This window comes from Strongylocentrotus purpuratus, unplaced genomic scaffold (assembly GCF_000002235.5).
Source record: "Strongylocentrotus purpuratus isolate Spur 01 unplaced genomic scaffold, Spur_5.0 spur5_scaffold_17, whole genome shotgun sequence".
Classification (NCBI taxonomy): Eukaryota; Metazoa; Echinodermata; class Echinoidea; order Camarodonta; family Strongylocentrotidae; genus Strongylocentrotus; species Strongylocentrotus purpuratus.
Genome location: NW_022145602.1, coordinates 25,821,961 through 25,836,314, shown reverse-complemented (window position 1 = coordinate 25,836,314; position 14,354 = coordinate 25,821,961). Strand labels below are relative to the sequence as shown.

The 14,354-nt window shown below is 39.3% G+C and overlaps 1 protein-coding gene across 1 annotated transcript; it reads left to right on the top strand.

Moving 5' to 3' along the window:
- The first annotated feature begins 915 nt into the window (after positions 1-915).
- On the top strand, positions 916-13,980 carry LOC100891684 (indole-3-acetic acid-amido synthetase GH3.3). The gene is made up of 7 exons (XM_003728196.3): positions 916-1,033; positions 6,024-7,052; positions 7,479-7,617; positions 9,896-10,060; positions 10,681-10,829; positions 12,209-12,300; positions 13,731-13,980. Exons 1-7 carry the CDS (start codon positions 916-918, stop codon positions 13,950-13,952), a joined length of 1,914 nt encoding a protein of 637 aa, XP_003728244.2. The 3' UTR covers positions 13,953-13,980.
- The last annotated feature ends 374 nt before the right edge of the window (positions 13,981-14,354 follow it).

Sequence of the window (14,354 nt, the reverse complement as noted above, 5' to 3'; positions counted from 1 at the left end):
ATTTTCGCACACTTAAACATGTGACAAGACTACAATATTCTTCGATCGTTGTAATTTAGTGAACAGTCCAGTTCAATTCAAGCGCTAGAGGCATGATTTTGATTATTTATGTCATAGCCTTTCGATTGTGATATCGACCCCCCAATTAACACTTAATGACTGTAGACTGTGGACAAACTACATGGGTAATCGGAATCTCGGGGCTCGGGGGAACGATGTCCTTTTCCCATCGATGGGGGGGGGGGGCGACGTGGAAGTATAGAGAGTGGGAGAGGGAGGGCGAGGGTGAGGGAGAGCGGGACGGAGAAAGAAAGAAAGGGAGAATGAATGATATCGGTGTTAATTTGCAATTTGGGCAAACACCACATAATGAAAAAAACAAGAGTTTAGATGATTTTCAAATATACGTCAAATAACTGCAGCGGAAAAAAGTTAATAGAAGCTAAGTGTTACTTACTGGACAATTACCTAAGGGAAGGAAAGAATATATATATATATCAAGAGAAAGAGAGAGAGAGAGAGAGAGAGAGAGAGAAAAAGACATGATCTCACACCCTCTCTTTCCATCGCCTTGTTCTCTTGCATTTTACAACCTACAGACCGGTACCCACTATGACATCAGTACCCCTCTAAATGGTTGGAACCCCGGATACGCCATGCACTGATTATGGGGTGAGGGCAACTGGATAGGAGGTACATGACCCGGTCTTTAACTGCTTGATATATAGCGAGCTTTGAACTTTGAAGTATGAGCACACACAGCTATCAGACGATCAAACATAATTATGAATTGAAGGATATGCCCAAGATAGATTACCACGTGCAGAGCTAACGAAATAATTGTGTTGCGAACTTTCTTGAAGTTTCTATTTGTAGCTTCGAACCACACTTGTACGATTTGAGGGTTATTTCAACATGGCGGGCTTACACGTGAAGCTGTCTGCCCTAGCTGCAACATGGGCCTTATTGAGTGGCGTGTCTCTGTATGCTGCTTTCTGTGTCTCCTCTCCGATATGGATGCGTGTAATATCAGGTTAGATTCCTCCTGAGCCATTTGATCATAATAATACACTTACTAGTATAGTATTCAATGAAATGTCTTGTAGAGTAATATGAAACTTCCGATCCTTTAGTTTCGAAATAGGGCTAGAGTCGATGAAATGTATAGATTCAAATGAGATCAACATTAAAGGTATTACAAAGTTTTGGGAAATTTTGAAAAATGGGTGGATAGTGATTCTTTACAATTTTGATATATTTGGATGCCTCTGGGGATGAATTAAAAGGACTAGAAATTTTAGCCCCTAAAACACTTCTGCTTTCGAGAAAAATTGAATATAAAGATTTACCGGTGCTCCCGGTAAATTTTGAAAAATTTCAAATAGCTCCTACGGCCGTACAATGGTAGCTGCGACCATGAAAATCTCAGAATATGTAGTTGTGGTATATAATTTCCGAACGGGAATAGCTAATCGGTCGATTTTAGTCAAGAAACATTGTTTTACAGCTTAATGAATATTTGACCTTGAGAGGGAGCTATGCAACATAAAGTGTTTATTATTTACAATTTCATAACTTAAGAGTCGATTTCGACCGCGACAACGATCAGTGAATATTGTAGGATCGCATATGCTTCCAATATGTTCATTTGAACCGAATTCACGACCCCCTACCAAAACTTTGTATTACCTTTAAGGGGCCACTGGTGCGTGCGCGCGTGTGTGTGTGTGTGTGTGTGTGCGTGTGTGTGTGTGTGTGTGTGCTGGGGGGGGGGGTGGCGTTGAGTACTTAATATCTGGATGAAGAACAAGAAAACAAAATAAATGAAAGCAAAAGAGGGGACGGTGATCTTTCCCCCATAGAACTATTCACGTTCTATTTCCGTTCTCTCTCTTTCTACCGCCTCTGCCCCTCCTCTCCGGTAAAGAAAATAATGTTTTATCAGTAAATTTACGCCATTTGATAGAGGCAAGAATCAAACATTCCCGTCACTGTGCGTTAATACACGTGTCCCTCTAAGGGGTGGTCCCCCCCCCCCCCGGGCTGCCAAGTGAAAATGTGATGTGAACTAAAACAATGGCATATTGTATTAGTAGATGCAAGGTAAGCATCACTTACGGGGGTTCAGAATGGCAAGAAAAATGTCCTCGACGCTATGCGGCTCGTGGACGATACTCCACATCGTCATTGGGTCACCCCCCCCTTAGCAAAAAGCTAGATCCGCCCTGCCTCTTATTCTGCAAAATGTGTCACCATTTTAAATGACAAAACTTAAGCACCAGTCACTGAATATGATATCAATCCGTTGAATCCTGCCACCTAAAGGTTGAAACAAAATGAAATGAAAAAACTTTTGTAATTCGCTGCATAAAAACTTCGCATTCTAAAGATGCCTTCAGTAATGCTTACATCATTATTTTGCGAGGTTGCGTAGTGATTCAGACGGAAGCATCTTTACCCCAGTGTAAAGATTGTATTAAGAGCTATTCGGGGTAAATATGGTGAGGTAGGTGTAAAAGTCGGAGTAGTGACCGTCTGAACGGTGGTCGTGTTAGCTACGCCTACCTTACGCCTATTTACTCCTGAATTTATTCAGGAGTAACTCGCTAACACGACTAGCGGGTAGCGTAAGTTGACCGTGTGGATGCTCAGCTCTTATTTACACTCGGGAGTATATGTGACCTTTCACGAGGGTTGATTGTAACAATCGAAAATGAAAATTAGATTTCGCACGGTTTAGCTAGATGCAGAAGGTGGGTTGAGGTCCACCTGTGCGAGCGCCTCCACTTCCGTAAGTTTCGCTGGTCGGACGTGGAAGGGCGTGTGAACTTAATCGTGGCAAGTTGGTCCTGCTGCAGGGATTAACTTACGCCGAATAGTAAAACCCCGTCTGAACATGGCAAATGCTCGATAAAATTCCACGTGTTAATGTTATGAATTTTGCATTTTAGAGCACTTTTGATCACTAGTCTGAGCTTTTCACCCAAATCAACCCTCTTTCAAGCGTCATTTAAAAAAAACTTTCGCGACTCTCCAATATCGAAAGATGACTACTTTGACAATTTTTACAAGAAGAGCTAGGCCTCTCCTTTTTTTTATTTTTTTTTTAAATTTCGTTTATTTCCATTTCCAACAAAATAAATAAAGTACATGTGATTACATTGTACATAGTAAAACAATGAAACTTAACAGTAAATTTGTAATTGGTCCACAGTGTACAACAGGCATATAACACAGGTTGGTCATGGAGGGGACTGCTGAAAAGCTGGGCTTGTAGATTGCAGCCCCCTATAACTTACAGTTGCAAAACTAGTACATCAATAATAAAAGAACGCACAAATACATAAACCAAATAGACATAACATAGAAGGAGTGAAAGGGACAGGGAAAGAAGGGAGACAAGGAACGAGGGAGGGCAGGGCACTATACCTATAACACACACAACACAACACGGACCGACTGGAATAAGGATGGCCAGTACAAAATGAATCAAAATATACAAATGTATTTTATTGAGTTAAATAAATTTAAAGAGGGAGAGCTAACGCTTGATAATTACGCAAAAAAGATTTTTTTTTATTTTGAATTTAAAAGAATTTAAACCGGGGGCATTCTTGATGCTAACATCAAGAATGGTCCATAGCTTCGGGCCTGCGTAAGTGAATATGGATTTAGCAAGTAAAGTTCTAGTTAATGGCAGATGAAATTCGTCAGATTGGCGCGTAGGGTATTTGTGTATAGTTTTATTTTTGATGAACATTAAATTGAAGGCTACCAATCCCTGTATTTCGAAGTAAAAGGGCACTTTGCCTCTCCATAGCTCTGTAATCAAACTATGGAATCTTTGCTAGTGAAATATGTTTGAAACAGTTCAGAGATCTTCTTTGATTGTATTAGTTAAAGTATGTTATACCAGGGGGGGGGGGGGCGATGTTAAAACACTTCAGAGCCGAAATATGAAAAAAAGTGGCTCGTAACGATCACTCCCGGTATCAACGTTCGAGTACCTATCACTGATAAAAGCTATCTTATCTACAGAGTGTAGAGTTGACTTTGGGGTTCTATTTACATTGTAAGCCGGTAAATCACGAATACTCACGCTTTTGTGAGAGAGAACACGGCGTGACACTTTTCATACTTGTTTAACCCTAAAATGATACCACTTAAAAAAAATAATACAAATTAGTGCTTGTTATCGAGACCATGCACGATGTAGACATAGGCCACTTACATTTACAGCAATAAGGCCTTTGAAAAAAGATGTTGTATTGCCCTTTAGGTGCCATAACATAAGTCGGTCGGTCGGAATTTTTTTCTTTCTTTCTTTTTTCTCCCTATTTGGGTTGATATTTCTCAGGCCTCTAAAAACGTTTTTTTTTTTTTAAAGCCGACCGTAGATTTCAAGATTTTTGGGTCGGTCGCAAAGGGCAATACAACATCTTTTTTTTAAACGCCTGACCATACCCATGCATGCTGCACGTACGGTAAAAAAAAAAGAAGAAAATGAAACTGAAAGTGTACGTACTTTTGGTCTAATATCAAGTATTTTCTCACTGAATATTATTTCCATCTAAGTATTTTCTATAATAAATGATTAGAATGAAACTTAATTCGTATGTTATTTTGATAAAGCAAAACGCAAAACAACTTGAAAAGATTAGAAAAGAATTGTTCAAAAGTATATGAAACGCGATTGCGAAAATGTTCAAAAAATCAATTGTTCGAGGGCAATTTCAATATCTCTTTTTAAAGGCCCACTGTACTACTTGTAGCTACTTGCTCCCTCTGTATAGAAAACAATGCCTAATCGGTGAGTATTGGTCCCCCACGGTCCTCTTTTTCTTATGTTAATTGAGAGCTGAGTCGATGAGATAGCCACCTATCAGTGACCTTCCTGGGTGGTCTAATCCCTCTTAGCCCAACTTTTACAGATGGGCTTTAATGCTTATAGACAACATGTTCGGATTATAACTATTGTTGTTGTTATTATTTAAGGGGGGAGGTGGTCATTTAGAATAGTACAGTTACAGTTATAATATACACTGTTGGTCATAATGGTGGAATATTTATTTTTAACCCCAGTTTAGGGAAGGATTTTTAAAAATTATTTATTTCTAATAGATCTAGATAATGGCATACATTCTCAGATTGTATTGAATATTAAATTGCGAGTGTTTGTTTTGCGTGACTGCTATATCATATGTGTGCTACTATGCTAATCAGCTAGGGAACCTACGTCCTTAAATCATAATTGACAGTAATGTGGATTAGTGCCTCACAAAAGGGCACTAATATAGCTGATCAGCACAATTTTTATCCTGGGGCCTTACAGTAACGAGGCTATTGCTTAGCCCCTGAATCATGACTGTACGCAGTGTTTGCTAGGGTACGCGGCCCCTTCCACAAATCCCCCAAAACGAAGAAACTGCAACAAATTGTCAAAAATTCATTGCATTTTCCCCCGGCCCCCTACAGGAAAAAATCCTCTGTGTGGCCATGCCTTGAACCATAATGCATGGCCCTACAGAGGAATTTTTTCCTGTTGGGGGCCGGGGGAAAATGCAATGAATTTTTGACAATTTATTGCATTTTCTTCGTTTTGGGGGATTTGTGGAAGGGGCCGCGTACCCTAGCAAACACTGCGTACAGTCATGATTCAGGGGCTAAGCAATGGCCTCGTTACTGTGAGGCCCCAGGATAAAAATCGTGTCGATCAGCTATATATTAGTGCCCTTTTGTGAGGCATTAATCCTCATTACTGTCAATTATGACTTAAGGACGTAGGTCCCTTAGCTGATTAGCATAGTAGCACACATAAATTATGATTAAGCAGTCACGCAAAACAAACACTCGCAAATTAATATTCAATAAAATCTGAGAATGTATGCCATTATCTCGATCTATTAGAAATAATTAATTTTTAAAAATCCTTCCCTAAACTGGGGTAAAAATAAATATTCCACCATTATGACCAACAGTGTATCATCATTGATTTCGTGTTTACTTTGCATCGATTCTAACAGGTCTCATTGGTTTGGTTTTCCTCATCTTGGCACTGGTCTACGTCTGGATTTTCATTAAACGTCCTTGTCCTAACCAGAGTCTCTTTGAAGTCACCGTCCATTTTCTGATATCTCTCGTGCTTGGACTCAAGGGGAAGTCGAGCCATTCAGAAATCCTCAAGACCTGCAAGAACCCGATGATGCACCAAAGACGTCTATGGCGCGAGATACTTGACCTGAACGGACGTACCGCATACGCAGACGACCACGGCCTACGAGGAATGCCAACTCTTGGAGATCTTCGGAAGCAACATCCCTTGTCGGGTTACGAACGGTTCCGACCGTACGTCGAACGCATGTTGGAAGGTGAAGAGAATGTCCTTGTAGACGGAATACCAGACTCGTACATCCGAACCACAGGTACGACGGGAAAGTCCAAATACATTCCGCAAAAGAATAAGACAAAGATGTTCCTGAAAGTTGGTTCAGTTATGGGCCATATTACTAATTGCCATTATCCTACCAGCCCGCTGGCAAAGACTCTTTACTTGTATGTCGCACCTAAAGTACTCACGACAAAAAGTGGAAGCAGAATTGAAACGGCTGCGACAATGTCGGATGGTCACGATTGGTTTTTTGCTCAATTCTCTGTGCCTGCCTGCGGATTCAGGATTGGGGCGATGCACGAAGCGTTCTATGTCCAACTCCTCTTTGCGCTTAAAGACCCCGACCTGGGCCATATCATCATCGGTTTTCTCCACTTCCTGGAGAGCGGTATGAAGCTTCTGGAGAAAGAATGGAAGAACCTCACCAGAGACATCGAGCGGGGAACCATCAAAGCCGATCTTAACCTTCTGCCCGCCATCAGGGAGAGTTTGACCAAGGAACTCCAGACGTATGGCCCTGACCCCGCCAGAGCTGCCCAATTACGTGGAGAGTTTGAAAAGGGTTTCGAAGGTATAATCGAAAGGATCTGGCCAAAGGTTCCTGTCCTTGTAGGAATCGACTCCACTGGAAGCTGGCCAAGGCTCTCCAAAACCTACGCCAAAGGTACATCTCCATATTGCCACTAGGGAATTTTAAGAAGGCGGGTGGGGGGGGGGGGCAATTTGCCCCTGCTAATAGATTACTATCAAATAAATGCAGTAGCATTTCCAAACATTCTATTACACTCTATTCTGTTAGCATTTAAGGTAACGCGGCAATTATTTAAGATTGTTCTTAAAAATGTATTAGACATTATTTTAAAAGAACTTAATTATCGCATTGGGATCTCGCTAAGCAATAAATGATGTTAAGCAAATCTTATGATGCCAAACTTAAAAACCAAGAACAGCGGTGGAGGGGGGGGGGGGGGGGAATAAGTGCGGCATCGGGGGGGGGGGGAGTGGAGGGGGCTTGAAGGTATTTTGACTCACCCCTCCCTCCCGTAGAACCGCCACTGGCAAGTTTTCTATTCTGTTTATGTACTTTCAGGTTTACCCCTGTTATGTTCGTTCTATGGTTGCTCTGAATCAATGATTGGCGTCTACCCGGGTCCGAAGTTCATTGACAAGAAAGGCTATCTACCTCTGGTTAAATGGTCTGTCTTTGAATTCATCAAGGAGGAAGAAATGTAAGATGTAAAATAGTAATAATAATAATGATGATGATGATGATGATGACGATGATGATAACAATGACTAAAACAATTATGATAACAATAATAAGTGTAATATTAATATAAATATGAAATATAACAATAAAAATGAAGATAAAAACGATAATAATATTATTAAGAATAATAATAATATGAAAACAATGATTATAATAGAAATAATCGTCATCATTATCATCATAATCATCATCTTCTTCTTCATCATCACCACAATAATTGGTTACTTATTGCTCCTTTTCCGAAGGATACAATTGGCACTCTCAGTCTCTAAACAAGAATTGTAGAAGAACAGTTTATTTTCTGATTTTTTTTGAAGAAGCCAAGCGAAGGATTGAAATGCAGAGCTTTGCTCCTCAGCCGTGGAGCATCGGATTGCAAAGATTTGAAGCAAACCTGTTTTTTTCTAAATATGGGAATGAGGAGGGAATGGGGATGAATATAATGATGGAGTATGGTTCCAATCACCAGGATGGGGGCACAATAATAGTAGTATAAACTTAAGGAGAGCACACCGTCTGACAGGAACGCTCATGGCGCTAGCTCAGCAACAGTTATTTTTAATACAATAAACGTTGATTTGATAATAGATTTATACCGTCAAAAACAATTTTGTAACTACATTGTTTAACCCATTTCAATCATTTAATGTTGAAGGGGGGGGGGCCAGCATATTATTCATCTGTTTTTTTCAGCATGACATCATTTTTCCACAAAAAGAAATTTGGCCCTCCCCCTTCACACGGTTCCTCGGCCACTGCCGGTCTTGAATGATGAAAATATGCAGGGAGCGAAGCCATTGACTGGGGGTGATATTGTAAAGAAATCGTGTCATGTTCTTCACGATATTTTAAACCGCTTTTTTCCCTGTCTCCCTGTCTGCCACTGTCTCTGTCTCCCTGTCTGCCACTGTCTCTGTCTCTGTCTTGGTCACTCTCTGTCTCTGTATGTCTGTCTCCCTCTCTCGCTTTCTCACGTTCTATGTTTTGCAAACACAGTCTATAGGCTGTGGGTAAACATTTTGATCTAATGTACAGTGCGTCCCAGAACAAACGAAACCGAGAATTATCGATGTTTTATCATAACTTAATCACAATTATAAATAATTAATGACACATAATTATCTGTAAAGCGAAAATCCTCCTCTTTCATTTGATGCAACTCTTATGATGTATATTTCACCCATGAGTGATTAAAAACAATTTGAAGAGAGGAACCAAAAAGTTATTTGGCGGGCGGTATCTGAATTCCGAGAAAAGGAAAATCACATTTTCAGAAAGTTCAATTTCTGGCCTTTCATATGACACCTCAATCAGGATAAATGAGCCAGGAATAACAAAGTTCTGTTTGTTTAAAGTAATGCTTGCATTTCCATAATTAACGGGTTCGTTTTCACTGGCTGCCTGCCGTATCAACAAACGGAGTTGACAAAAGAACTGATGCATCATAAGAATTGCATCAAATGAAAGAGGAGGATCTAAGCTTTACAAATATATGTCATTTACTAATCATAATTGTGATTAAGTTATGATAAAACATCGATAATTCTCGTTTTCGTTTTTTCTGGGACGCACTGTATAATGTATGTTTGCTGGAATAATATCGACTGTTTCAAGGACACAATGTGTACCTTGGTTGCACTTTGCTGAATCCTATTACCCTGTTATAAAGTATAAATTAATGTAATTTCCGCATTAGGAAAGTAAACATTGTACGCCTTCGCTTTATCATCGTGCCAATTTCAACCTTGCTCGAGAAATGAAAATAGGCTTTAAAAAAAAAATCCTTTGTACATTTTGTTCCATTTTCAAACAATCATAAATAAACGCCCTTTTCACCAGCTTAGTCATACATTTTCAAGACAAGTGAAGTATGTCGTGAATAACCCTCTTTCATTTGATGTGTAAATCATGACAATTGGTCAAATGCTGACCGCTCTATTCACTTATTTGTAAATTTGATATTCCTGATGAAAAGGTAATCAAAAAGGGAACCAGTTAGGTAGGATAGAAAACATTAATGTGAGGACTTTTTGACCAATTTCATTCACACCAGTCTACTTCTCTTTTTCTCTGCTTTCATCTAGATTAGCTGTAGTTTGAGTAACTACTCTCGAAAATAACTGACTAAATTAATCCATAGATAAATGAATACATAGATAAATGAATAAACAAACGAAGAATAATAAACACAGTGTTATCGCATTACAATAACGATCCTTGTTTTAATACTTATGTAGGTCGTCCTCTCAACCACGAACGTTCTTTTTGAACGAGTTAGATCAAGGGCAGAACTATGAGGTAGTCATCACCCAACCGTTTGGTCTCTATCGCTATCGTATGGGAGATGTCATCCAAGTCATAGGCTTTCATGAAAACATGCCCGTCATTGACTTCTTATACAGGTAAAATCAGGTCCCTCAGGGCCCGCCATCTTTGATTTGAACACTTATATTGTCTGATTTCGACGTTCTGTTCATTCTTGCGATTTACTCCTATGAGTAGGAGACGAAAATAACTTTGTTATTTTTGTATTCGGTGCTATTCTTTGATGTTGCAGTACCTTTAAAAAAAGAAATCCGCCCATGCACCCAAAAAAGGAAAAAAATGGAAAGAAGATAAAAGCCCAGCTCAACGATACTTAGAAATATGTGTACATCGCTGAATAATGCTTGATAATGCTTGCGTATAGTTATGAAATAGGTTCTCTGTTGAGGCTTTCGGTAGCACCATTTGGTAGTCGTACAGAAATCACTGTTGATATATTTTTTTGTCAAAAATACCTCTATATGGGGGCGTTTAGAGGAATTGAGGAAAAAGTATAGTAAAGAAAAGGGAATAAGGAAAAAACACTATCATAGTGATGGAATGAAGTTTTATTAAACACTTAAACGAAACTATTTTTGTTTATTTGTTTTCGGTGTCAAAAGCCTTTTCAGTGAGGCTATCTTATGGTGTTACTGAAAGGCTCAATTTGTGAATTGGAAAATGTGGTTTCTTTATATATTTTGTCTCAACTATTTAGGACTGGTCAGATGCTGAATATCCGATATGAGAAATTAGACCAACGGGTTGTGTCAGACAGCATACGGTCAGCCACGGCCAAGTGGACCGGCATGACCCTGATAGAGTTTGCAGTAGCCGAGAGCACCTTACTCAACGAGAAATGCTCTAGTACGATTAGGTTATTCATTTGGTTTAAATTAATTAAATGGTGTATTAATGAAATGTCAATAATGATAATAATAATAATAATATTAATAGTTGAAATAACAATAATATATGACGATAATGAAGATAACGATGATGATGATGATAATAGCAATAATAATAATTGTATCGTATTGTATTGTATCTGAATATTTTTATGTTTGGGGTTGCTTGTTTACAAGTTTTTAGCTTATTTTAGCAATGCCGCTATTTGTAATGATTTCATTTGGATTTTTATCTTTTGCCAAATAAATGTGTGTTGAATGATTATAATAATAATAACAACTAAAACAAAAATAATGATAATAACAATACAAATTACAATTATGGTATAATAATTGAATTTATATAGTGCCTTTCCCGAACCGGGGATACAAGGCGATGTCCCTTATATAGTCTCAGGACAAGAATGCCGAGCAAGAGAGAAAATAGGCCCCGTCACACCATGCCCTTAATTCACTGCAGCCTAAAAGATATACCAACGCGCTTTCATCGCAGTATATTCCACAGACTTTTACAAGATTTTGACAAATTGTACAGTTTGAAAAACACTTTTGCAGCAGCTAGTGATTTTGATTTTATTTGAATGATTTATTCTCCGAATGCACAATAAAAACAAGATATACAGTAGGCTTGCGAGTGCACCATGTGAGAGAGAGGGATGATTGAGGAGTCCTGAAAAGGACTCTCGGTAATCTGTCTTGAGGGTGTGTAGTCCTGAAAAGGACTGTCGGTGTAGTCGTGAAAAAGACTGTTGGTTAAATTTCTTAGCTTATAGTTCTAAGGAGAACTATAGCGCCGATTGGAGAGTATGGGTGGCGGGAGTGGCTTAGAACTAAAAGCTAAGAAAGATAACCAACAGTCTTTTTCAAGACTACACCAACAGTCCTTTTCAGGACTACACACCCTCAAGAAAGATTACCGAGAGTCCTTTTCAGGACTCCTCAATCCTCCCTCTCTCTCACATGGTGCATCCGCAAGCCTACTGCCTATTTACACCACCATGCAAGCCGATACTTACAAGCAGCATCTAAAAACAAGATATATATACAAAACGTTTACAACATAAAATGAATAAGCATAATAAACAAACATAATATACAATGTATTAAACAAGAAAAAAGAAGACAATAATGAAGTCGGAAGGACACCCAGTTCAGTCCAGGCATAGAGACAAGACTGTTCTTCCATGGGGTCCAAGTTGATTGTTATAGTATCAAATATATATTTTGTAGTGAGGAACATGTGACAAAAAAGGTGGATCGCAAAACATATAGGCCTAGGTGTGTTCCCCAAAATATCCATTCTGATTTTGTTGTTGTTGGTCATTTTACATTTACCAGTATATGAACCGAACGAGCTGATGCCGTACTACATCTTCTTCCTTGAGATGAATGACCCTTCACAACCTCTCTCGGATGAATACAGATCTATGGTGAGTTCTCCTTAGCTAGGCATTCACTTATTCATATCATTATGTTAAAGGAGGTGTAGCAGGACGAGGCTAGGTGTCTTTCCCGTGGCCCGACTCGGGACCGATCGGGTATAATACGACTACAGACGACGCGACCGTAGTATTTAAGTGCGTGCAACATACGCGAAACCGAAGCGTTTGTTTGTTTCGCGAGCGCTAGCGCGCTGACCGTTAATTGTTCAAGTCCATTCGTTTACGTGCAGTTGTCTGAAAGAAGTCGTAGATGGCGTCAACCAGTATTTGCCATGCTATACCCCCTTTAATAGGGGCGTTCATACCTACAGAAAAGGGGCGATTTAAAATTCGATTTTTGCATCGCGATCCACTTTAAACAAAATAATTTTGCGTGTGTGGACAAATTGATTTTACTTATCCTCGCGTTTCGCATCGCGATCCAATTCGCAGATATTATTGCAATTTTTCAGAAAAATCGCGATAGTTTGCCGGGCGCTGTGTGTCAGGTGAATGGTATTGAAAATCAAAAATTGATTTATTTAATCACAAGATTCCAAACGCGCATACATCGTCGAGATTTATGCATATGCAGTTCGGATGTTCTTGCCGTCGAGCGAATATTCTCCCTGTGTGTGAATGGTCACCCCCAAAAATAAATCAATTTTTGCATCGCGATCCCAATCGCCTGAACTAGCCTATTGATAAAATGTTTAAATATTCAATTAAATCAGTCAATAATAAAAATGATATACCTCACTTAAGAAATCTCATTGGTCGAAATTGCAGTCGTGGTTTTAGCCATTCCCGTAAATAAACGAAAAATGCCAAACCCTTGTAATAGTTCTAGAGTAAATCGGTAAAATCCCGGCAAAATTCCAGTTACCGGGAAAAAAGTTCAGTTTTGCTGAAATATCCATTGGTTCACATGTTAAAATCCGGTTTGAGCGAGCGCGGGTACCATACATTATTACTTCCAAGTACCCATACACCTCACATGGGTGGAATGTGCCAAATATAGATTTATGTCTTGCTAACGGACATAATTGCTACGAGATTGATTCGAACCCCGTAGCTTTTGGTTTACAGTTCAGACACTTATCCACTGGACGGCAACAGAGTCAAGTCAAGATAAATTGCATGCCAATTGGAAATAGTTGAACAACTTCATAACGTAGCGAGATCAAGCTCTGTGACTCTTTAATTTAATTGATCAATACAATTCTGAGCAAATATAAACTTTATCTACAAAGAATATTCTATAATGGTCATATACTTCATGGAAACAGCTTAAAGGGAAAAAAATCAATCTTTATGGTCAACGGTATTCGATGCTCTCAAATGAAAATCACATAAACATCTTGAACATCCCTGACTGTCTCCGTCTTTGCCTGTCTGTCTATCTCTCTATCTCCCTCTCTCTATTTTCTCTCCATCAGATCGACGCAGAGCTGCGGAATCGAAATAGCGATGTCGAACGCCTGCGAGGAGAGGGCGCTATTTCGCACCCTCGCGTTCACGTTGTTCGTCCAGGGGCGTTTGCAGCGCTGGAACGGTATCTCCTCGCTAACACGGGGGCGTCCGCTAACCAGTATAAAGTGCCCCGAAAGCTTCGCACAATCGCTATGCTCGAAGTGATGCTAGAGAACCTGGTTTCGTAAGGAGAGACACTTTTTGTGTGCTCACTTTTTCTTTATCAAATAGTACCTTGTGAAATTCTTTTCGAGCCCCTCCTTCAGGAATAGCGATAATCATAATGATAATAATAATAATAACAATACGAGGGGTCAGTGACACAAAGACGTAACTCCATTTTGGCCATTTTGAGAAAAAGTGGTTTATGTGTCACTAAACACTAGGGCCTTAAGGAGTTAAGTCTATGTTTCACTGGCCATTGACTTCAATAGGGGTGTTGGATGGAGTTAAGTCTTTGTGTTTCCTGGAAAGCCCATATTTTGAAGAACATTTTGATATCAAATACTCATTTTGGCAAATTACGGAGTTACGTCTTTGTGTCACTGAACCCTCGAATAGTAATGATAATAATAATAATAGTGATGATG